The sequence below is a fragment of the Zingiber officinale genome, chromosome 7A (assembly GCF_018446385.1).
Source record: "Zingiber officinale cultivar Zhangliang chromosome 7A, Zo_v1.1, whole genome shotgun sequence".
Taxonomy (NCBI): Eukaryota; Viridiplantae; Streptophyta; class Magnoliopsida; order Zingiberales; family Zingiberaceae; genus Zingiber; species Zingiber officinale.
The window spans coordinates 129,455,153-129,480,043 of NC_055998.1; the positions used below are offsets into that span (position 1 = coordinate 129,455,153).

Genomic DNA, 24,891 nt, shown 5'->3' on the forward strand with positions numbered 1-24,891 from the left:
AAGTCCTGGTGAGGAGCCAAGCATTTGGGAAGTCCTGATGAGGAGTCAGGCAACTGAAAGTCCAAGTGTGATCTTGTCAAAGGAGAAAGTCCTGGTGAGGAGCTAGGCAACGGAAAGTCCAAGTGTGATCTTGGCAAAGGGTGTAAGTCCAAGCATGTGGTCTTGGCATGGTAAGTCCTAGTGTGGCTTGGCGAGGAGAACTCGACAACTAGGATGAGGCCAAAGAAAGCTCCTGAAGGCAAGGCATGAAAGATGGGAGATATCCGAGGGACACAAGGCTGATGGAGGAGGCTAAAAGGCTAGTTCGAGGTTGGTCGAGTGTGGGCCAAATGCTAGGCACGGAGACCCAACAGGTCACAGTTGACCAGGAGTTGGGTTGGAGATTTTGGACTTGAGTTTGAGTCAAGTCCAGGTTGGTCAATCGATTGGACGATCAATTGAACCAGGGTCCAATCGATCAGTCAATTGATTGGAGTGTGCTGCGATTATGGGAAGGCCCAATCGATCGGTCGATCGATTGGAATGTGAAATCGTGAGCACAGAAGCGTTCCCAATCGATCGAGCGATCGATTGGGAGCTGCCAATCGATCGGTCGATCGATTGGGCAGCAGAAGCTCTCGCGCGATCGCGAGAGCACAGAAAGGCTCTGAATGGATCGGGCAATCGATTCAGGCAATTCCAATCGATCGGTCGATCGATTGGGAAGTAACCATTGGGCAGGAAACGAGTAATGGACGGCTGCGATGGAGCGGTGCTGACGTGGGAATCGATTGGGGATGGATTGGATCGATTGGGAGCACTGTTTAAAGCCTTGGCGGAGCGTTTTCTTCAATAGTTCTTTGCGAGCTTTCTTCCTACTATTTTGCTGCGATCTTCAGTGACTTTTTCTGATCTTCACTACCAGTTCTTGAAGGCTCTTGTGAGTGTTCTCTCAAGGTTCAAGAGGCAACAACAAGCACAAGTAAGCAAGAAGAGAGTGTATTCATTTGTATTTGTATTTCTCTTTCTTGTGTGAGTTTGTACGAGGCTTCTCCGCCTCCGGCTGTGACCGAGAAGGAGATTTTCATAGTGGAGATAGCGTGTCATGTGTGGATCCTTGGATTAGTCACCTTTTCTTGAGGTGGATACCAAGTAAATCTACTTGTTAGCGTTGTGTGAGTCTTGTACATTATTTCCACTGTATATCATCATCAAGATGAAGCAAACCGACGCAAGTGCGACGAGCCGCTATTCACCCCCCCTCTAGCGGGCATATCGGTCCCAACATTCCGGTCTTCATGCTGGACACCCGCTCCACGACCTGTCCGGACTTCCACCTGGTTCGCGACACTAGGATTTCCACCTAGGGTTACCGCCCCCTAGGACTTTTGCCCAAAGCTTCGACCCACGAAGACTTTCTGCCTAGGGTTACCACCCTCTAGGACCTACGGTTACCGCCCCCTAGGATTTTCCCTTTTCCTAACCGCAGCTAGGACTTTTCTTCACCTAGGGTTACCACCCCCTAGGGTTTTCCACCTACCTAACTGCAGTTAGAACTTTTGCCTAAGTACACTTAGGAATTTTCCTACAAAGCTCATTCAACATATCATATAACAAAACATCTTAACTTTGAACCCTTTGACATAATCAAAACACAGGTTCGATCGTCGGATGCTTCCCGCACCAACATAATGTTATTAGACAACTACTCTCAACAGAAGTTATCACTGTTAACTATGTGAAATCAAAGGATAACCTAGCGGATCTGATAACCAAAGGGTTAAACAGAGAGTTAGTTGGAAACTCATCACGTGGAATGTGCTTAATGTCATTGTCAGCATTTAGTGCAGAAGACATCCAACCTATGCTGACTGGAGATCCCAAGAAGTATGTTCAAAGGGATAACTAATTTGCACTAATTATACGCACTGTGGGGGGACAACCTAATGAATCAATGAAGGATGGAGGTTAAGCACATGGTTTTTAATGATCCAAGAAGAGCAATGTGGAATACTCTTAAGGGATCACCTATGTGAGAAAGAAGTAGGGTTGCTTCGAAGAGAATTGGAGGCACAATTCTTAGAGCTTCTCACAGAACCAGGCGTGTTCATGGACAAGAACGAACACACTTATGAGAACTGAGTTGTATCAGGAAGAGTCATGGGTGAGATATGTCAATGCTTGCATAGACGACAGAATAGTTCAAGGACATCGTGTCTACTATCAGCCAATAAGCAAACAGATCTTCACAAGGGAAAGTTCAAAGGGTAAAACCTACCTGTCCTATACTGGACTCAACTGTTGAATGATATCACATACCCTATCTCCATTCATGTGAGTGATTGTTGGAGATTTGAGAATGGAGAAGAGGTGGAGGAGACATGGAGCTCCATTGTGAATGGGACTTTAGTCTCACATTGGAAGCTCCAAGGTAAATAGGTTGATTTATATTGATTCATATGCATTAAGGATATGTACAAATACATGGGGGAGACTCTCTCTCATCCGTGGGTGCGCAGGGGGTGCAAATTTAGGGCCCGAATTGCACTGAACCATGTTGACTCGTGTGCGGGCACGACCTACGCGCGCCAAATGCCGGACCAGTCGAGGCAAAATTTGCCCAAGTAGAACAACCAATATTTTACCACGTAAACCTTTTTACTGCTTGTGTAACGAATGCATTAAAGAAAGATTAATGCAGCCGAGTGAAATGGATGCATTAGAAAAAGATTAATGCAGCCGAGTGAAACATTGCCTTTATACAGCTGGTAAATAATGATCATTAAATGATCATTAATATTTTCATTGGTTTGAGCTCCTATATAAGGAGGCTGCGACCATAGGCAAAAGGTTACGCGCATAAAAAAAGAAGCAAAAACTCTCCACATACGTTCCCTCCTCATCTGTCGTGCAATTTTTGCTCAGCGAAGTGCCCGTGATAGTTCAGGTACTACTCAGTTCATCATGACCACCAGTGCTTGAGGGAGTCATGATTCACCATTATATCTTAAGAAACAGACGTCTCGAGAAAGCCTCGAAGCACAACCGGAGGTGGGGCAAATCTGTTTCAAGGAAACTGCGTTCATCGCAGGACTCAGTTCACTCAAGGATGGCACAGGAGAGAGCCGACGGACTCGGTGCGTTCGAGAGACGGGGTGCTGCGGAAGAGTACGTGGGCGGACAAAATGGAGGCTTGCGGCATTTCCGATGGATGAGAAGCCGGAATGGAAGACTGTTTAAAGGTCGGAAGTTGGGTTTGGGTGAGCCATATTCCTGATGGCCGAGATCATCCAAGCGAGCGGAGTCGAAGCGGAAAACCCGCACCAATACGAGCGGAACCAGAGCGAAAAACCTGAATTAGAAAGTCAACTAGTTTACTTTCTAATCATGGCCCCCGGAACCCTTCCGGGCGCCCGGAAGGGCCGAATTTTATCCAAATGCAACGTGTTGCATTGCGTTGTGATAGGGATAAAATTTTATCCCCCTAGAGGTGCCTGAAACCCTTTCAGGCGTCCCGATCGGGGCTATAAATATAGCCCTTGTCCCAATGATTCAAAACAACACTTGTAATGATTTCTTTTCAGTCTTGTTCTGTAATTGACTGCTTTAACTACTGTAAGAGGCTTCTCCGCCTAAAGGAGAATTAGTGAGATTTTTATCTTCTTTGGATTAACAATCTCCCCGGTTGTAACCAAATAAACCTTTTGTATCTCTTCCTTTCTTTATTTAGCTTCTTATTTTTTTTATACAAGTGTTGATTCTTATAAAGCTATAAAGTTCGAGGAAGACTCATTTTTCTTTGCAAGACTATTCACCCCTTCTAACCAATTCATTTTTCTTTGCAAGACTATTCACCCCTTCTAACCAGTCGCCAATGGTTATACAAGTGGTATCAAAGAGGGTTCACTTTAGGAGAACTAACCGCCGAACGAAGCACACGAGATGGTCAGACCGAGCATCTACCTACCGAAGTTCGAGGGGGAATTCGTGAGCTGGAAGAAAAAGATGGAGGTATTCTTTAAGACAGATTTCGATTTACTTTTAATAATGAAATTCAGTTTTATAGTGCCTGAGGGTAAAGAAGAATACCAATGGATGAAGAAGAAGAAAGCCGATTTCGTGGAAAACGGCAAAGCGGAGTTTCACCTGTTTAGTGTTTTACCACCTCTAGAAGTCAACCGAATCAGAGTCTACAAGTCAGTCAAGGAGCTCTGGGAGAAATTCCTAGAACTACACGAAGGGACCTCGGAGGCAAAACTCGCGAGACGGGATCTGCTCAGGAACTAGATCAGCAACATCAAGTTAAAAGAAGGAGAAACCGTCGCACACCTTCACTCAAGAATAAAGGAACTCATCACCGGACTCACGAATCTCAGGGAAAAGGTAAGCAACTGAGATTCGTTAAGGTACGCGCTTAACGCATTTCCTAGAACTACTGAATGGGTATCATTAGTAGATGCTTATTATATATCTAAGGATCTAGAATCAAGTACTTTAGAAGAAATATTTTCAACTTTTGAAGTATATGAAACGAGATATGCAGATATGAAGAAGGAGCCAAAGCACAACATTGCCTTAAAGGCAAAGATGGACGAACGAGATTTTGAATCTTCTCTCGATGACAATGAAACGACATTCACAGTAAGTAGATTTAAAAAATTATTTAAATCTAAAAGATTTAATCAAATACAGGGTACAAAATGAAAAATAAAAGTAAGATGCTACCACTGTAATGAAAAAGGGCATGTGAACGATAACTGCCCAAAATTGAAAAGCAAGAACAAGGACAAGGAAAAGAACAAGCAGGCAGCCTAGAACAAGTATACAAGTCTAAAGGCGACGTGAGATAAAACATCGTCCAAATAAGAGATCAAAGCAATCGTTGGACTTGCGCTAGTGGCAAGTCACAAGAAGATGAAGACGAAGCAAGCTCGTCTAAAATGAGCATCAAGAGCATTGATGAAGGGGGAGCGATATTGGAAGAAAACAACACTTCAGAGGAAGCTTCTGATTACGGGATCGACAAGGTAAGTCAGATACGGTCTCTTCCTCCTGACAAGTTATTTCAGTTTGTAAAAATATTATCAAAAAATTACTGTAAGTTAGAAAAAGAAAATAAGGAATTAAAATCAACCTTAGCTGGTTCTTGTCGATTAGAAGATTTTGATAAAGTAAAAATTGAAAATAAAAAATTTAAAAAGGAAATAGAAAATTAAAAAAATCATGCATGCACACATATTCAACATGTTAGAAAATACAATGCATTAAATTGGTACTTTAAATACCATAAGGGCCAAATTAGAAAAATATCATAAAAATATATTCCTAAGAAATTTTTGATTAATCCTGTAGGAAGGAATCTATTTTGGATTCCAAAATCATATTTAGATTGATTTTTTTTATCCAAGGCTTTCAGAGAGCAAATTAAATATTTGATTTCTTTAAAAGACTTTGTCTAGAAGTGGTTGTTGTTCCAATAACCAAGAAAGTCTAGTACCTCGCCACAGCCTGGAAGTCAATTACTGAAATAAAATATTTAATTGACTAACTGTGAAGTATTTAATTAACTAATACTTTAAATTGTTTGTCAAAATTTCTGTTAGAAATTATTCAGAACTTAATTTCTCCGATAAAGAAAATTTCTTCACTTATCAATAAAATTTATTTTCATTTTTTAAAAAAAATATCTCACAGAGTTATCTTTAGCAAATTTATTTTTCTGTGAAACTTTATCTAAATAAATTTTCAAAATTTTTTTATGAATTAGTTATCCAAATGTAAAAGTAGAGTTTTTTTTTAAGCTTAAAACTCTCACATTTTTTAGAACTTAAATCTTTTTTTAAAAAACTTCTTGATGTTATTCCTTAGATTTTGTAGAGTTTATCCCATTATAATGTGATCAAAGGGGAGAAGTGAAGATTAAATCTAAGAAGAGGGTAATGTAACTTATTTAATTTTTTACACATTATTAAATTACTAATTTGATTACCTTGTTATTATTTGTTTTTGTTATTACTCTAACTTAACTTGGGATTGCACACATCAAAAAGGGGGAGATTGTTAGTGCCCCAAAGTAGTTTTGATGTGATCAACTAAGTCAAGTTAGGTCTTGTTGGTATTTAACCCTGTGTCTAAGTGTGTCGGAACTTAGGAGCACAGTAAGTCGAGTGAAAAACGCAGCTAGCGAAAAGGACAGCATGGGAGAGAGCCGACAAGTTCGGTGCGTCCGAGGAACGAGATGCTGTGGAAGAGTATACGGGTGGACGAAAAGGAGGGGCGTGGCGTTTCCGAGGGATGAGAAGCCGGAGCGGAAGATTACTAGAAGATCGGAAGTTGGGTTCGGGTGAGCCCTATTCCTGATGGCTGAGATCACTCAAGTGAGTGAGCCGAAGCAGAAGACCTAGACCAATGCGAGCGAAACCGGAGTGGAAGACCCGGACTAAAAAGTCAACTAGAAGTTGACTTTCTGGTCTGGGCGTCCAGAATTGAATTTTATCCAAATGCAACATGTCGCGTTGCGTTGCGACAAAGATAAAATTTTATCCCCCTAGAGGCGCCTGAACCCTTCCAAGCACCCCGACAAAGGCTATAAATACAGCTCTGGTCCCAATAGTTCAGAATAACAGTTGTAATTGATTTTCTTTTCAGTCTTGTTCTATAATTGAGTGCTTCAACTACTGTAAGAACCTTCTCTGACTGAAGGAGACATTAGTAAGCTTTTCATCTTCCTTGAATTAACAAACTCTCCGGTTGTAACCAAGTAAACCTTTTATGTCTCTTCCTTTCTTTATTTAGTTTCTTTTTTTTTATACAAGTATTGATTCTTATAAAACTCTAAAGTTTGAGGAAGATTTATTTTTCTTTACAGAGTTATTCATCCCCTCTAGTTAGCCGACAAGACTGTACAGCCATACAATTTCAGTCAAGTACAACATGCGTGTCTTTGAAACATTTTCTTAGTAAGAATCAAAACACTAATTTAGCCAATTGGAAATTTGTTTCTCGTTTACCACTCAAATTTACCAAATGTATTGAAGCATGTCTTGATAAGCTTTCTTTTAAATAGGATAAGCAGACGAATGTCTTTCAAAAATATTTTGCAAATTCTACTGTTACCGAGAAACTCAAATTTGTCATCCATCATCCGTAGTTGCCATGAAATGCCATCTAAAGCTCTATACCTAGAATTTCCAGTGGCCAAAAAGAAAGTTCAACTTTGTTGTCACTAAATAACATTAGTGCTTCGGACAGATTGAACCAAGCTTTACTAGTGAATACTGAACACTGCCTTCGCTATCTTTGAATTTCTGCTTTTCTAGGTCAATCAACTGTTTCTTAGATAAGTAGCATAAAAATAGGCCTTCTAGGGTCCTACTATGATACCCAGTGTAGCAGTGGACCAGGTCAAAATACACAAAGTTGTGGGCTAGAGTTGGCAAACTTTATGTCTTCAAAAGTCACAAGCAAGCATCGCCGACGGGCACAGGCTTATGTTGAGATCAGTCATGTACCTTTAGTGATTGTGAGGTATATGTTGATGCTCATATAGTTTGCAACAGAAGTTGTGAAAATTTTAGTTCTTATTTATTTAGTTATTCATTTGAAGTAAAAATTGTATTGCTGAATAACACAACTAAAGCCATTTCACCTAGTAGTTCTAGTTCACAAGTACGAGGTCTCTCTTGAGATCCCTACCTCATTTCCTAATAATCATTTGAAGTATTAGTTTAGGAGTTTGCTTCAAAGTTGTTTAAATAATCAGACAATATTTCATAAAATTAAATTTCGCAATCTCTTTGGAAGACAGTGTATCCTTGCTATAGGTAGGGTCAAAAAATTCAACTTAGAGTCGTTACATGCATCTGTTGGTTGCTACTCGAAAAATCTAATGATTTCACTGTACAAAATTGTGTACAAAGATCTGAACCTTTTCCTAGCTACCATGTGTTCTTTTAAATTAAACTTGGATCGCCTGCGGAACTTAATACGTTTGATCCTAAGTTTAACTTATTTGTTCTTTTAGGTTTAGACTTGGATCTCCTGCAGAACTTAACACGTTCGATCCAAATCACCTAGGTCACGAAGATAATTAAATATCTATTTCCAAAATCGGCTTCCAATACTGCATGGCGAGGCATTAGACCTTCTTGGATATGGGAGCAACCACCACCAACTAGACAAAGTCTTTTAAGGAAATTAAATATTTAACCTTCCCATAGTAACCCTAGGTTAACCACTAAGAACAATCAAATCACAAGAAAAAGAAAAAACAAAAGAACACAACTTCGAAAATTAATTCGAAAAACTAGAATCGCATGCCTCTTATATTTGGTATTTTTACAAAGAAACAAAACTAACATGATGCGGAAAATAATTATTAGTTATACCTTTCTTTGTGGATAATGACCTCTTGATCTTCTACCGTATTCCTCTTCTAATCTCGGACGTTGTGTGGGCAACGATCTTCCGAGACGAGAACCACCTAGCACCTTCTTCTTCTTCCTTCAAGTTTCGGCCAAGCACAAAACCTCCTAAGGATGAAGAACATTTTCCACCAACCAAGTTCCAAGGGATGCAAGCTTCCTTTTCTTCTTCTCCAAGCTAGGATCCGGCCACCACTTGATCTCCAAGAGGAAGAGGAGGTTCGGCCACAAAGATGGAGAGAAGAGAAAAGGAAGAGGCCGACCACACCAAGGAAGAAAAGAGGGAGAAATAGAATAGAGGTTGTCATCATGAAGGCACCCAAAACCCCCTCTTTTATAATCCTTTAGCCTTGGCAAATAAGGAAAATTTAATAAAACCTTCCTTAATTCTTTTGCCATTGAAAAGGAAATTTTAATTAATTAAAATTAAAATCCTTTTCTTAATGCATATGACCGGCCACATCAAAACAAGCGAACAAGGAAATTTTTCGCTAGAAAAATTAAAGCTTCCTAATTTGCTTCCGGAAAAATTTTAAAATAAAATTTCTCTTTAATAATCCCTTCATGGTTGATATTATAAAAGGAAATTTCTATAATTTTAAAATTTATCTTTTCAACATGTGGATGATTTATAAATAAGGAAAGTTTTTACCAAAATTAAAATCAACCTTTTAATCTACAAATAAGGAAAGAGATTTAACTCTTCTCTTAATCTTTTGTAGAATCTTATAAAAGGAAATATTTTAATTTTTAAACTCTCTTTTAAATCATATATTCCACATAAGAAAAAAATTTAAAATTAAAATTCCTTTTATATTTTTAATGGCCGGCCACACATAGATTGAACCCATGCTTGGGCCAGCCACAATCATTCCCATCTAAACATGGTTTGGCCGGCCCCTTCCTTGGCCTCCAAGCAAGGCTTGGCCGGCCCCGTTTAGATGGGTACGAAAGTGAGTATAGGTGAGTATAGTACTCTATAATTAAGAGGCTACGATAGGGACCGAGAGGAGGAATTGGTTTTTGTCTCCCGATAAAATTAAGCATCCCGTGTTCGCCCCGAACACACAACTTAATTTTATCAATAATAATTCATTCCACTAGAGAACTATTATTGAACTACCGCACCAATCCCAAATTATATTTTTGGGCTTCTTCTTATTATGAGTATGTAAGTCTCCCTGTGTTTAAGATAATGAATGTTCACTAATTAAATGAGTTACTGACAACTCACTTAATTAATATCTTAGTCCAAGAGTAGTATCACTCAACCTTATCATCATGTCGGACTAAGTCCACCTGCAGGGTTTAACATGACAATCCTTATGAGCTTCTCTTGGGGACATTCTCAACCTAGATTTCTAGGACACAGTTTCCTTTTATAATCAACAACACACTATAAGTGATATCATTTCCCAACTTATCGGGCTTATTGATTTATCGAACTAAATCTCACCCATTGATAAATTAAAGAAATAAATATCAAATATATGTACTTGTTATTATATTAGGATTAAGAGCACACACTTCCATAATAACTGAGGTCGTTGTTCCTTTATAAAGTCAGTATAAAAAGAAACGACCTCAGATGGTCCTACTCAATACACTCTAAGTGTACTAGTGTAATTATATAGCTAAGATAAACTAATACCTAATTACACTACGACCTTCCGATGGTTTGTTCCTTTCCATCTTGGTCGTGAGTTACTGTTTATAATTTATAAGGTGCTGATAACATTATCTTATGTATGTGACATCACATACTATGTTATTTACAATATAAATTAATTGAATAACTACAAATAAATGTAGATAATTTGACCAAATATGATTCTTTATTCAAAATAAATATTTACAAAATCTTAAGTTTTCAGTATACACTCTAACAACATCACCTTTTGGATATTCTGTAACTAATGTGAAAATGTCTTTCAGCTAATTGCTACTGCTGAAGCCCTTCATTTGAGGCAGTATTGTTGTATCCAAAATAAGCCTGTCTGTTCTTTTTTTATGATTATGATGTTACAGTTGTTCAAATTATTTAATAGCAAATATTCACTTTAATTTTTCCATTTCAGTTTATTTACTATGTTTGTTTGTTTATATAGGATTCAAGCACAGATGATTTTGAAAGATTTCAGGAAAACCTATCGAAGAATTCGCAGTGTCCTCTATCCCTTACTTTTACTGGGATTGATGCTTTTTTCAAATTATTTTGGTTCCTCTAACCAAAGAGAGGTTCGTAGGGATCTATTAGTATATTATTTTGTTCACTGTAATAACTTATAAGATTTATAAATCAATGGAAAATAAATCATATTATCTATTGTTTTATTAGTGTCTCTGTCACCCAAGATCTTTCCATGTATTAACACCGTGGCAGAAGAATGCCAAGAAATAAAGTCTAATACAGTTTATCAGGAATATTAAGCTAGAATAACTGTATTGTTTGTTTCATTAAAAAAAATTCCTTTTATGTATTTAATTCCCCTTTGATTTTAGTTCTGAAAAACAATCAAGTTCGATCTTGAGATTATTGTTTCTCCGACTCTAGGATATGCATAAGTTGAGTGGTATTAGATTTAGCATGGACCTATAGTTGATTATGCAGCTATTTTCAGAGTTAATTTATCTCAACACTCTTTTTAGCAATGTCAAGAGTTGCTAGAGCAAATAATTTTCATATTTGTTACTAGAGTCTAGAGGAAGATGATTGCTTGGATTGACCTAATCTTTTCTCGGCGTCAACTAATTTAATCTGTCATTTCTTTCTATCAAATTAAAGCATATAGGATCTTAACTTTTTGGTAGGAGCACTCCATCAAATTTAAAGCAATGATAGTAATACGTGATAACAAAACTTCGACTTGCTTAAATTACACAAGGCTGATAGTTCGGTTTGCTTAAAGTTATACTCTTCGAAATGTCAAGTATATATTTCTTAGCGCAAACACAAGATTTATTGTTTTAACATAATTAGTCGTGGACTCTATAATCTGGATATACATTAATTTTTTTTTAATAGTTCAGTTTTATTTTCTTTATATTTTGAATGCTATTTTTTGCAGATTAGTTTTTAGGAGTTCAAGAACAAGCTGTTGGAACCTGGTTTAGTAGATCACATTGTTGTGACTAATAAGTTAGTTGCAAAAGTTTATGTAAGGAATTCTGGATCTAGTAACAATCAACACAAAGACAATGAAATCCAGGAAACTAGAACACCTATCCTTGTCTCTACTACTAGCCAATACAAGTACTACTTCAATATTAGAAGTGTTGAGCATTTGAGGAGAAGCTGGAAGAAGCTCAGGAAGCAAGAGACCGTGGTGGATTCTAAGGCTCCAATGATGAACGTGAAAGCACTCTAGATCAGTTGCTTGTTGAGATGGATGGATTTGGGACAACATCTGGTGTTGTTGTACTAGCTAGCACCAATCGGCTAGATATTTTGGATAAAGCTTTGCTGAAGCCTGGAAGGTTTGATCATCAAATTGCTCTTGATAAGCCTGGCATAAAAGGATGTGAGCGGATATTCCAAATCTATCTCAAGAATAAGCTTGATAAGGAATCAGAGTATTTACTCTCAGAGACTAGCAGCACTTACACCTGGTTTTACTGGAGCTGACATTGCTAACGTCTGTAATGAGGCTGCATTAATTGCTGCAAGAAGTGAGGGTACTAAAGTCACAATGCAGCATTTTGACGCAGCTATTGACAGGATTATTGGAGGCTTGGAGATGACTTTCGGCTTAACCACAATTGCAAGAGTTTTATTCCTCGTCCTCTGGATATACATTCCACACTTGATTTTGCTGCATCATCATTGCAAATACCACAAGCTTAATCATCTAATGCTTGTTGATTGCCACAATGATAACATTTTTTTGATGTTCTTTTAGATATTTCTTTACCCTTCTTCCTTTATGCTATCATCTTATAGCGGCCATGACATTTCAAAGCAGAAATTTACAATTCACAACTTTTTTTTTCAGTGTTTCAGCTACAAAAATACCAAGTAGCTGCCCAGTTGGCATCTAAAATTTTGTGTTTACAAGTTTGTGCTACTAAAGTGTTTCTCTAGCTTATGCATTTTTGGGCCATTTTTTGAGTGACTGAAACCATGCCTTTTTAATGCAAATAAATGCAAGTATCATGTTATACTAATTACAAGTGTTAGCGGTTGATTGCTCTGTCTATTCACATGATTTGACCAAGCTCACAACTAATTTGGATGCACTTAAAGTTGGATTTTTTTGGTGTTATTGAGAACCAATCGTACTACTATTTTCTGACTTGCTACAATGTTTTCTTTTACTTTCTCATTTGATAAAAATTCCTCTCTTTGTGGGTTTGCTTGGAACAAACATCATACGTACTCAGGTAGGATTTACCAGATAAATCCCGCCAACCAGTGAGAAAAATGTCCGACAGAGGAGTGGCGATTGCTAAAGGTTTTTGATGGGGTTGGAGTCTGCTAGTTTTTGTTGCTAGTTCTAGGATGGTTCTTGAAGCACGCGGAACCTTTACTCAAAGTAATGATAGTTCCTCGCGGAACGGTGGCACTGGGATTTGCTCAATATGTGCCAAATGAAAACCTCCTGTTAACCAAGGAGCTGCTCTTCGACACAACATGCATGACATTAGGCAGACAAGCTTCTGAAGCGATTTAGTTCTCTTTGTTTTCTTCTGTTCTCTCATCTCGTTCTGATAACTAGATTCTGTCATGGTGATTCGATGTTCTATATGGTTTTCCCAAATGTTAATTTGTCATTTTTATTGTTCTGACCTGCTTGAATTTCTTGATTTCAGCTACTGTTGGGCAAGATCTCTACTGGAGCTCAGAACGACCTCGAGAAAATGACCAAGATGACATATGCCCGAGTTGCAGTTTATGGTTTCAGCGACAAGGTTGGCCTTCTGTCTTTTCCCCAGAGGAATGCCTTACAACAAGAAGACATGGAAGCATATGCAAAGACGGTGGAATTGATCAAGGAACATAAGGATTAGGTTGCCCAGATTGCGCAGCTGCTGCTTCTGGTGAAGGAGGTGCTGCACCAAGAGGACTTAATCCGGGTTCTCGGAGAATGCCCATTCAAGTCAGTCGAACCGACAAACTACGATAAATTTGTTCGAGGTTTTTGAGACAACGACAACACGAGCAAGGATGCCTCCAAGCAAAAAAACAGTAGCGGAGGAAGATGGGTCATCATCGGTTAACGGGGAGATTGTGCAAGGAATTGTACAAAATTAAACACAACAAACTGCATTAGAGAAAAACCACACTGGACTGGTAGATTAATCATTTCAATAATGTTGCACAAATATTTCAATAAATGTATTTTGGAATGGCAGCCTCCTACTGCAAGAACATTGGAGATATAACTTAAGTCTAAACTTTTTTTTTTTAAACTATTTTTAACTTCTGTTTTTTTCTCTCGAGATTTTTAGGACTTATTTGTAGATAAATTTGACTGAGAAATTAGGTAGGGGCAATGGTCTGGTCTCAGGTCACTTCAAATTATTGGAGAATGCAAACAAAAAAAAAAGACAAAGTGAATTTAGGTGGATGAGGAGGAAAGTATCCAAGCAAAGAGTTAAAGACATGAATACTTGAGATAAGAGACGGAATATTTAACATCAGCTAACAAGCACTCAATTTGATTTGAATTCTGATATTATACCAAAAATTGCATGTGATGTACCCCAACATGCTCGGGCCTTAATAAGAAGTATTACATCAAGGCTTATTCATATCGTTAGCTTATCCCAGTCACAAGAAAAGCTCCGAATCCAAAATATTAATATCATGAGACTTCAACTGGAAAAAGAGGCAACAATTTCTCAAGCAGAGGACTAGACAGTAGCGGCATTGATGATGTCCACAAACTCAGGCTGTGAAAAAGCAGAAGAAAATGATCAGATTTAACAGCAACAAGCAGCAAATTTCAGTTTAAATTTAGAGAATGAATGTTAATCCAACCAAATCAACAGAATTCACTAAGTCGTCACATGGCCTCGTCTAATTCAATCAAGTCAATAGTATCAATCAAGAAACAGACAGGATTATTATGAGGTCAAACACGGGTTTGGCCTCATAATACAAGCCAAATGAAAATTTCAATTTGACAATTTATTGGTTTGGTTTCAATTTAACAACTAGCTAATTATGGGTTTCGGTTTGGTTTTGATTTGAGGTAATACAAATTGTAAAATCAAAGGCTTTTATAATATGTATATGAATATAGATGAATTAGTATTTATATGTTAATTAGTACAGTTTCTTATTATTTGGTATATTCAGTAATCAATATAATCATTAAATTACAATAATATTAATAGTGTTATTCTCATAAGAAATCGTGCTTGAAAGTAGTTTTTGATTGGTTAGTATGTATTTATTTTGCAATTTCCGGTTGCAAACAGAACAACGTCAAAACCAAACCAAAATGGTTTTGATTTGAATTTTTCAAACCAAATATTTTGATTTGGTGTCGATTTTTCTCATCAAACCAGTAAGCCAAACTGCACCCACTTCTAGCTGTATGGATTTAGTTAGTGAGCCAACTTGTAATCTATACGATTACTGGTTAACTATTGCAAAAGCCATATGACTATTTACCGAAACTAAAGCTTAAACCATAGGTACATGCTAACAATCAAAGAAAGATACAAACCTTCAAAGAAGCCCCTCCGACGAGAAACCCATCAACATCAGGCTGTGCTGCAAGTTCCTTGGAATTAGCTCCATTTACAGAACCTGCGGGATTTCATGTGTGCTATCAATCTTACACGTAGAACACAGACAAGGGTGGGAAAGCTAATTGAAACAATTATTTAACCAAAAACAGAAGCAAAAGAAGAAGAAAATGATGGGAATGGTTTTAATTCACTTTGATGAATGCAAATCATAAAAATTTTGGTGGAAAGAAACAGGGGAAATCGTGTTAATAATGTATTATTTACCTCCATAAATGATCCTAGTTGATTCTGCAACTTCGGCGCTTACGTTTTTCTGAAGCCACTTTCGTAATTCAGAGTGGACCTAAGCATCAAGGGAGTTCATTATACAAAGGATCTATTCAGAAACTACTTTTTTTATTAAAAAAGAAAAAGAAAAGAAAAATTGAACATAGCTCGGCAGGAAAAGTTATTGGTGAGACATTTCAGCATCCAACATTTGCAGAGTACAAATAGTGCACAAGCTATTGGCTGTCAATCTGTTATCTAGAGAACTTAACAGGAAACTTATTAGCATGGCCACAGAAAGTACCTCCTGAGCCTGAGCTGGAGTAGCAACCTTTCCAGTTCCGATTGCCCAAACTGGCTCATATGCCACGACTACATTGGTCCAGTCAGAAATCCGTTCTGTAAGATTGCGAGCAATAGAGGTAAATTAGAAATATAAGTGCATTCTGTATGAGAGGTCCATACTTCACTAGTAGTTAAAGCAAGAACAATAAAAGGATTCTCTTCTTTTTTTTCTGAGGTGCACAATTAAAGGAATTTGTTTGGCATCACTTGAAAATGAAGCTTGGTTTCCAAGGTATATGACATTTTCAATTTTGGAGGATAATCCTAGTTTTCTTCAATTCAACATATGATACTACATAAGCAGCTGAAGCTGCAACTAGGAGTAGAAAGGTTCACTGTATACCTGAATTGTCCTCTACAAAGGATGTCTTACCTTAGTTTTCAACTTTTTCTTTTAATTAAACGAGGATGAGAAACTCACTATACTCCAAATCACAGAAGAACACAGATTGCTAATTCATGAGATTCAGATTAGATAACTACAACTTTTAGTGCATTATAATCTAAGGGTGCATTGTTGATTAGAGCTGATGCTAGAATTTATCATTTGAATCACATAGATTTTATTCTGCAGTTCTATAATCCTTTTATGGTCTTGGTTCATGTCCATAACTTAATTGAAGACCTTTCTTCTCCATCAGTAATCAACAAGTCATACTTGAAAAACAAGACCTAACACAATACTGTTTCAAATAAACTTAACATATCCTATTCTTGATAGGACTCGTCAGGGTCGTTGAGTTTGAACTGATCAAACATGTTGTAAAGAAAAAATTGTAGACAAAGGGTAAGGGGCTTTTCAACCTATATCTGTCTAACCTTTGTCAAGTAGTGTCACAAAACTGGTGAATGACCGCCTCAGAGAAAATATGGAAACTTGTTTTAAAATAGCTAGGGATAAATCACACTACCCAATGAGAACAACTATGCAAAAAATTTTATTAAAAATAGTATAACTATCTTAGTTTGGACATTTACTAAAAACACAACCAACAAGTCTGAATAGCTCATGCAGAGTACCTGCAATAGCTTTCGTTTGTGCAGAAACAACCTCCGTGGTGGCTCCTGACTCACGCTGCTCAAGTGTCTCACCAACACAAGCAATGACCTTTAAACCTTTAGAGACTGCGTATGCAACCTTGTCTCCAACAAACTAAGCCAAGAAAACAATGAATCACATTAGCAGAAACTTACTGTATCAAATTTATAGACTTCCTAAGAGTTGAACCAATTGCATCTAAGTGATGATAGTAATAAGAAAAAAGATTACAAGAAACATAATCCTTCAATATCAGTTCCAATTCTGGCATTGCAAATCAAAATCTTCAACAGTATTCAGTCAAATGACTCTATATGTTGATGTCAAGAAAACCAATTCGTAAGTCATAAATTGAACTTACAAATAAAATTTAATCCGGCATTTGAAGTATTTCACAGCTCTTTTATGATATAGATACTCTCCACTACTCCACACTCCAAAGGAAAATTACCTCATTTGATTCGCTCAACAAAGCCCTTCGTTCAGAATGTCCAAGAATGACCCAAGGAATGTCAAGATTTACAAGCATCTCAGCACTGCACAAGGAAATCCAAACAAATTTAGAAATAGAAATCAGAAAGGACTTGTCTCACAAAATAAGGAACCTTGTTTTATTTTTCCAATCATAGATCATGAATAACAAACAACAGTTTATCTCTTCCTTCAAACAGTGAGATTAACAATTGTACTCAACAAAGAAAAACATAATCTTACCTGATCTCACCAGTGTAAGCACCACCTTTCTTCACCCAACAATTTTGTGCCGCAACATGAAAATCAGATCGCAATGAACTTTTCACAAGAGGAAGAAATACAAATGGTGGGCTGACCACAACCTCTGCATACGTGATAAAAATACAAGGATTCATATATTTATAAAGGTTGTCTGTATACTATATTCACTTGCAAAATAGAAAGCATCAAGACGAACATTCTACAACAACACCAAGTCATTATATTTGTCTAAGAATGGAGATGCTTTGGCTTCAGAATATACAGTCAATTGAAGATAACGATTGTAATAGCATGTAAACTTAGGGGAACTACAACGTTGAATAGACAGTAAATTATACATGCAATGTTGCTTACAGACTAATTGCACACTTGATTTTCATCGTCAATACCACCACAACCAAGAAATAGGTCCAATCTATGGTTACAATGGTCAAATTTAATTGTCAACAAGACAGCCTCTCTTCCTTTAGTAAATCAAATCAGGAACGCATGCACTCCATTACCATCCAAATAACGAACAAGTATGGTGTGGTTTCCAAACAAACTCTAAGATCGACAGAAAGATTCATAATCATACCAACAGCATCAGGTGATGTAACTTTGCCATCGTTCAGTGTGGTGACAAGTTTTGTCACTTCCTCACCCGTCCCATTCTGCAGACAAAAAAGGTCAAACACCACAAATTTTCACATCATCCCATCAAAAAAGTTTTTTTTTTCAAATCGTGCAGTAAAGAGCACACGGGGTTAGAGGATCGAGAGACAAAACTAACTAAAATCGAGATAGATTCAAACAAAATCAACCAGTCAAGAAACCAAACAGATTTTACAAGGAGATTGATAATAAACACAAATTTTGGACCGAGCACCGAATCCACAAACTATTAGCCAGAATCAAAACTGAGGTACCAGTGCAGCAAAGATACGATCCCGACCTATTAAAAATAAGAATAAGGAGGGGCAAAATTCAGAGCTTTCGCATTTCCAGTTCCTGCCAACGAAGAGCATGGAACATACAGATCGTACCACAAAATTCACAAACTATTAGCCCAAATCAAAACAGAGATACAAGTGCAGCAAAGATACGATCCAGATCTATCAAAAATAATAACAAAGAGCGGAAAAATTCTGAGGATTACGCATTTCTAGTTTCCGCCGAGAAGGACATGGAGATCGATAAGGGCCATAAAATCGTACCACGCTTCGGGACTCAGAAACTATTAGCCAAAATCAAAACTGAGATACAAGTGCGGGAAGGATTCGATCCCGATCCATCAACTAGAAGGACAAAAGTGCATGAAAATTGCATTTCTAGGTTCCGCCGAGAAGAACATGGAGATCGATAAGGGCCATAAAAATCGTACCACGCTTCGGAACTCAGAAACTATTAGCCAAAATCAAAACTGAGATACAAGTGCGGGAAGGATTCGATCCCGATCCATCAACTAGAAGGACAAAAGAGCATGAAAATTTCGAGGATTACGCATTTCCAGTTGCCGCCGACGAAGAACTTCCGGGCCATTTTCCGCAACCAGAAGCTTTGACGATGAAACCTAATCGAGATATTTGTCAACACTCGCGCTCACAGCGAATGCTGATCTATAAAGGGCAAAACCGAGTAACTAAATTACGATTTTACCCCTTATTTTTCGGTCGACCGATCCGATCAGAACAGACGACTCTTGAGATCTGACTCGGCAGATCATCAAAACCGGAATTCGTCGCGTCCTTTTACGTCCCCTAATTCACTCACCCGACAATTGTACCCGCCCATTCAAAATGGTCTCGTAAGAGGGTAGGCCTCCATGATGGGCCGATGGCCCATTATGTTTCAAGTGACATCATGACATTGTTGAACAAAAGTGTTGCCCTTCAACCATCAATTTCGTGTGATTCAAATTTTGTTTCGTGCAGTGATCATGCTTCCAATCTACCATCGCTAGAATAGGTTTGAAGTTTTAGGGTGTTAAAGGTTTTCGGTTTGATGGGAGACGCAACAATTCGATGGTTTGTAATAGTCTTAAGTTATGATTTAAAATTTAAGGTTTAGAGATTTTGGTAGTAATTAGGCATAAGTAGGTTCGGATGTGTTGCTAAACAAGCAAACGATAAAATCATTTTGATTGATGTGAATGAACTTTGAGTGTAAATCAAATAAAAATATAGCAAATTAGATAAAGACGAGGGAATAAATTTGAATATGCCAAATGAAATAGGTGGATTAGGTCAACCAAAGGATCAAATGAGGAAAAAAAACACTAATTGAACTAGGCAACACAGTAAAGTCAAGCAATTGGAATGAGCTAGGTTGACTTCAGACATACTGTCATACCCATATCAAACATAATTAGATAGATAAGACAAGCTTAGTGAGGTAAATGATAGAATGACTAGATAAGAATGAGAATGAAAATGATAGAAATAGGGAATGAAAATAGAAGAACTTTCATACCCTAATAGGCTGAGTAATAACACATTTTAATATTTAAGGAATTGAATAGGTAGGATCCACCATCAAAGTATCAACTTTTCATTTCTTTCACATTTTCTATTCCCATTCCATCCAACCAAGTATTCCCTTAACCCACTAGAAGCAGGCTTCGATCCCCTGTGCAATCCCAACCGCAACACACGCCAACAGCCACTCATCTATCCGCCACGTCAAAGAAGCTCTCCCCTCCGGCCTGTGGGTCCCACCGCGATACGCGTCCCAATAGCCCTGGATTTTGCACCACCCTCGCAATCGCATCGAATGCGGTTTGACCTTGATAATTAAACTATTTAAAAAATAAATAAAAAACAATTATCGTGTGGCTTAAATTAATAAATTAGTTTTTCGTCTATAAATTAATATTAATTTTAATGATAAAAGCTATGGAGATAGCCATCTTAATGTCAACGACAGGAATGAGAGTTTTCTTTAAACTATTTTAATGTCAACTCTCCATTCTTCTCCTTCTCCATTTTTCTCTGCCGCTCTGTCCAGAGTCCGATGCTCCTCCCGCCGGCCGCCGTGATCTCTCTTTCCACTTCGATGGGTAAACGCAAGGAAGAATTCGGCAGTGGTCGCCCAGATGGAGGTGGCGCGGCCGCCGTCGCATCTGAGGCCTTCTACGAGGGGCTCGGCCACTCTTTCGTCTTCGTTGGCTCCGACGTGCCCCAGCTTTCCCGGCCCGTCTCCGACTCCTTCCGAATCAACCACAGCGACGATGGCGGGGGAAGCGCTTCCATCCGGTTGATATCCGGCGCAGCGGTCAGCGCCAACGTGACCACGCCGCTATCGACGGCGCCGCCCTTCCAACGCAACGACCTCGCTTGCCCCTCCTCCGCTTCCTTCGAGAGCTCCTCCTCGTTCGCCTCGATTCCCCTGCAGCCACGGTTGTCGGGATCGTTCTCCGGCGCTATCCACAACTTCAACTCCGGGCCCCTCGATCGCGACTTCCACTCTGGCCACCTCGATCGCCGTCCCTCCACCTCCTCCTCCTCTGGCCACAACTACCGCACTCTGTCCCAGCGCGTCGCCGACCTCCAGCGGCGCAATTTCCTCCGATGCATCACCGAACGCATAGCCCGCGCCGCCTCCAAGTTCATCTGCATCGCACAAACGCCCGAAGCCAATCCCGGTTATAGTCCCTCGAAGGAACCGCCTCGGACCACAATCGCCGTCAAAGGAGCGGCCTATCCGGACTCCACCACCGAACTCAGCAGCAATTCGACCACCATCCGCAGTAGCGGCAACGAGCACACCAACTTCGACTCCATTGGCGACGAATCCGACTCGTACGACGGCGCGAACGCCCACGCGCATTGGGCGCAGGGGAAGGCCGGCGAGGACAGGACGCACGTGATCGTGTCGGAGCAGCACGGGTGGGTGTTCGTCGGCATCTACGACGGCTTCAACGGCCCCGACGCCACCGAATACCTGCTCGCCAACCTCTACAGATCCATCCAGAAGGAGCTCAAGGGGCTGCTCTGGGACGACAAGCCCCAAACCGCCGGCGCCCACCAGGTGCTCGACGAAATGCCCGACCCAGAAATTTCGCACCCAAACAACAAGCCCACCTCCCGCGGTGGCGCGGTGGACCACAGGGCGGTGCTGAAGGCGCTCTCGCGGGGGCTGAGGACGGAAGAGGCGTTCCTGCAGATGGCCGACGAGAGAGCGGCAACCAACCCGGAGCTGGCACTGATGGGCTCCTGCGCGCTGGTGATGCTGATGAAGGGCGAGGGCGTGTACCTGATGAACGTCGGCGACAGCCGCGCCGTGCTCGCCCGGCGGGCGGACCCCGACCTCTGGAGCTTGGTCGGGAAGGCCACGCAGGGGCTGAGGGAGGAGACGCTGAAGTACCTCGAGTCCTACGACGACGAGGAGCTGGTGGCGCTGCAGCTCACCACGGATCACAGCACCTCCAACGCCGATGTAAGCATCGAGATCGAACTTAATTTCACCAAACTACTAACAATTCGACGGATATATCGACCTATCTCTCGCTCCTCGATGTGAACCAGGAACTGAGAAGAATCAGAAGTGAGCACCCTGATGACCCAGCCGCCATTTTCAACGGCAGAGTGAAGGGATCGTTGAAGGTTACCCGGGCTTTTGGAGCAGGGTATCTCAAACAGGTTTTATATAATTTCCACAAAAATTAAAAGATCCTCCGTCATTTTTATTATCATCGAAATGAAAATTATTCTTAAAATATCTTTTTTTTTTAGCAAACTAATTTTATATTATTATTGGAGAAGAAAAATAATTGTCATCATTATTATTTTACCCAGCCAAAATGGAACATTGCGCTGCTGGAGGCATTCAGGATCGACTACAAAGGCAACTCGCCTTACATCACTTGCAATCCCTTCCTCTGCTACCACAAAGTGGGGCCCAAGGATAAGTACCTCATCCTCTCCTCCGACGGCCTCTACCAGTACTTCACCAACAAGGAAGTGGTAGCCCAACTTGAAATGTTCCTTGCGGCGAATCCAGACGGTGATCCGGCCCAGTATTTGGCCCAAGAAGCGTTGTATCGGGCCGCCGACAAAGCCGGTATTCTAAAACATGCTCAATTAGAATTTAATAAACCTTAAATCATAATTAAACTTAATTTCTTAGTTTTTTGTGATAATTAATTTCTCAAAAAATAGTGATTGTTTTCAGGGATGGAGCTCGATCAATTGCTTGGCGTGCCACAAGGAGACAGGAGAAAATACCATGATGATGTTTCCATCATCATCATCTCCTTGGAAGGAGCCATGTGGCAGTCCTGCCTGTAAATCATGAATGGAGATTAATTAATTAATTAATTTATAGTTAATATGAAGATAAATCCGAAGTTAATCAGTGTTCATATTAGTTAGTTTTGAGAACCAGTTGCAATTCTTTGCTTCTTGATGTATACTCTTCATGTTTAATCAATTTTCTCTTCACTTTCTTTTGTTTGTTTAATGAAGTATGGTGCTTAATTAATAAGTATTTATGATAGGAAGGATTATTTATGAAGCAAGGGGTTCATGTTATGGTTGTCTCGTCTTTATCACTAGATCGAAATCATTTCATGGGATAGAAAACAAGTAATGCAATGATGATTAGTTTAATTATGACTCCGAGTTGAGAGTTATTTTTAAGATATTTGAAATTAAGAAATCTAGTTTTAGAATGTTTTTATTAAGAAACTCGTATACAATTAAGTTGGGAGGGAATGATTAATAAGTTACATAAATTATAGGGGCTGCGGAAGGATCCCTTGAGGAAATGGTGAATAGCATACTTGTAAGTTAAGCACTCTTTTCTCTTTCTCTTGCTAATTAATCAGCAAAGATATATGTTAATTAAAATAAGCTAAAAACTTAAGAGAGATTATGCCCGTCCACTATTCTTCTCATCCCCTCGGGACGATCTAATGGCTAGCACATAAGGTATTACTATAAGTCTGGGATTCAAATCTTGGCAAAGTCGAGGTAAATGTCTCCCTTATGTGTTAGTCACTATTCCAAAAGCTAGTAGCCGCCCGTGATTTACCTTCTCCGTGTTGACCTTGGGATGGGTTGACAGAAATGCTGGAGGCGAGCGTATTCTTCTTTTACCACCATTTGATAACGTGTCAAAGACAAAAAAAAAAACCTCTTACAAGTTTCAAGGAAAAAACAATCAAAGCTCAAAAGAAAGGTCGATCGAAACTTGGTCAGCTTCGGATAGCTTCTTTGAGCCTACAATCACGTATCCTTCGATAGCTCGATCCTACAATCTGGTCATCGATCCAACACTCTGATCGCCAATCCCGCTAGCATCAGATCTATGCAGCTAGATCAATTTACACATGACTTTCAATCATCTGATCTCAATGTTCAGTCTACCAATCCAACTCCAGTAATAACTTGCATTACAGTTAAGGATAATATTGTGCTTTAGTTGACTGAACCACTGTTCAATCGATTGAAAATCTTTGTTCGATGGTTTAAACCTTCTGACTTAGTCGTCTACACCTAAGTTTACCTAAGATTGAGCTTACCCTCGTTCAATTATAGGTCACTCAACACTCGTCTCGCCATCTTACCTTACACATGCTTCCTCTTGGCTTTGTTGGTTGCTACTCGGAAAGCCTAGAGATTCCACTGTACAAAAATTTTGTACAAAGGTCTGAACCTTTTCCTAGCTACCATATGTTCTTTTAAATTAAATTTTGGATCGCCTGCGGAACTTAACACATTTGATCCAAAACTTAATCTATTTGTTCTTTTAGGTTTTGACTTGGATCTCCTGCGGAACTTAACACGTTCGACCCAAATCACTTTAAGTTATTAATTCCATTAAATATTAATTTCCATAATTGGTTCCCAGTACTGACGTGGCGAGGCACATGGCCTTCTTGGATATGGGAGCAACCACCACCGACTAGACAAAACCTTTCATAGAAATCTAATATTTAATTTCCTAAAATAACTTTAGGTTAACCGAAAAGAACAATCAAATAACAAGGATAAATAAAACAAAAAAACACAACTTCGAAAAACATATTCGAAATACTAGAACATAAGCCTCTTGTATTTGGTATTATTTCCAAAAATAACTAGAATGATGCGGAAAGTAAAATTACTAGTTATACCTTTTAGAAAAAACTCTTGATCTTCTACCGTATTCCTCTTCTAACCTCGGACGTTGTGTGGGCAATGATCTTCCGAGATGAAAAACCACCAATGAACCTTCTTCTCCTCCTAGCTAGGTTCGGCCAACACAAAGAAAGCTTCACCAAGGATGAAAGAAAAACACCAACCAAGCTCCAAGGGATGCAAGCTTTCTCTCCTCCTTCTTCTTCTTCTCCAAGTAGTATCCGGCCACCACAAAAGCTCCAAAGGAAGAGAGAGAGGTTCGGCCACCACAAAGAGGAAGAGGAAAAGAGAGGATGGCCGGCCA

General features: G+C 39.2%; 2 protein-coding genes and 1 pseudogene across 2 annotated transcripts; 2 read left to right on the plus strand and 1 right to left on the minus strand.

Annotated features, from left to right (window-relative positions):
* The first annotated feature begins 4,566 nt into the window (after positions 1 to 4,566).
* On the plus strand, positions 4,567 to 13,770 carry LOC121999721 (annotated as a pseudogene).
* Positions 13,771 to 14,058: 288 nt separating this feature from the next.
* On the minus strand, positions 14,059 to 19,104 carry LOC122002526 (triosephosphate isomerase, cytosolic). Its single transcript, XM_042557726.1, has 9 exons — positions 18,970 to 19,104; positions 18,065 to 18,140; positions 17,467 to 17,590; positions 17,204 to 17,288; positions 16,734 to 16,866; positions 15,673 to 15,767; positions 15,366 to 15,444; positions 15,077 to 15,159; positions 14,059 to 14,294 (listed from the first exon to the last, which is right to left on the minus strand). Exons 1-9 carry the CDS (start codon positions 19,006 to 19,008, stop codon positions 14,256 to 14,258), a joined length of 753 nt encoding a protein of 250 aa, XP_042413660.1. The 5' UTR covers positions 19,009 to 19,104; the 3' UTR covers positions 14,059 to 14,255.
* A 1,285-nt stretch (positions 19,105 to 20,389) lies between these two features.
* On the plus strand, positions 20,390 to 22,879 carry LOC122002527 (probable protein phosphatase 2C 23). The gene is made up of 4 exons (XM_042557727.1): positions 20,390 to 21,903; positions 21,993 to 22,106; positions 22,263 to 22,527; positions 22,639 to 22,879. The coding sequence occupies exons 1-4, from the start codon at positions 20,479 to 20,481 to the stop codon at positions 22,752 to 22,754; spliced, it is 1,920 nt and encodes a 639-aa protein (XP_042413661.1). The 5' UTR covers positions 20,390 to 20,478; the 3' UTR covers positions 22,755 to 22,879.
* The last annotated feature ends 2,012 nt before the right edge of the window (positions 22,880 to 24,891 follow it).

What these genes read in the sequence shown, in the direction of transcription:
- LOC122002526 (XM_042557726.1), bottom strand. Translation starts at nt 19,008, where the DNA reads ATGGCCCGGAAGTTCTTCGTCGGCGGCAACTGGAAATGC. An exon ending in TACATCACCTGATGCTGTTG is followed by an intron (nt 17,591 to 18,064) that starts GTATGATTATGA and finishes TCACGTATGCAG; the next exon opens with AGGTTGTGGTCAGCCCACCA. An exon ending in TCGGAGGGGCTTCTTTGAAG is followed by an intron (nt 14,295 to 15,076) that starts GTTTGTATCTTT and finishes GCTTTTTCACAG; the next exon opens with CCTGAGTTTGTGGACATCAT.
- LOC122002527 (XM_042557727.1), top strand. Translation starts at nt 20,479, where the DNA reads ATGCTCCTCCCGCCGGCCGCCGTGATCTCTCTTTCCACTTCGATGGGT. An exon ending in GAGCAGGGTATCTCAAACAG is followed by an intron (nt 22,107 to 22,262) that starts GTTTTATATAAT and finishes TATTTTACCCAG; the next exon opens with CCAAAATGGAACATTGCGCT. An exon ending in TCGGGCCGCCGACAAAGCCG is followed by an intron (nt 22,528 to 22,638) that starts GTATTCTAAAAC and finishes GATTGTTTTCAG; the next exon opens with GGATGGAGCTCGATCAATTG.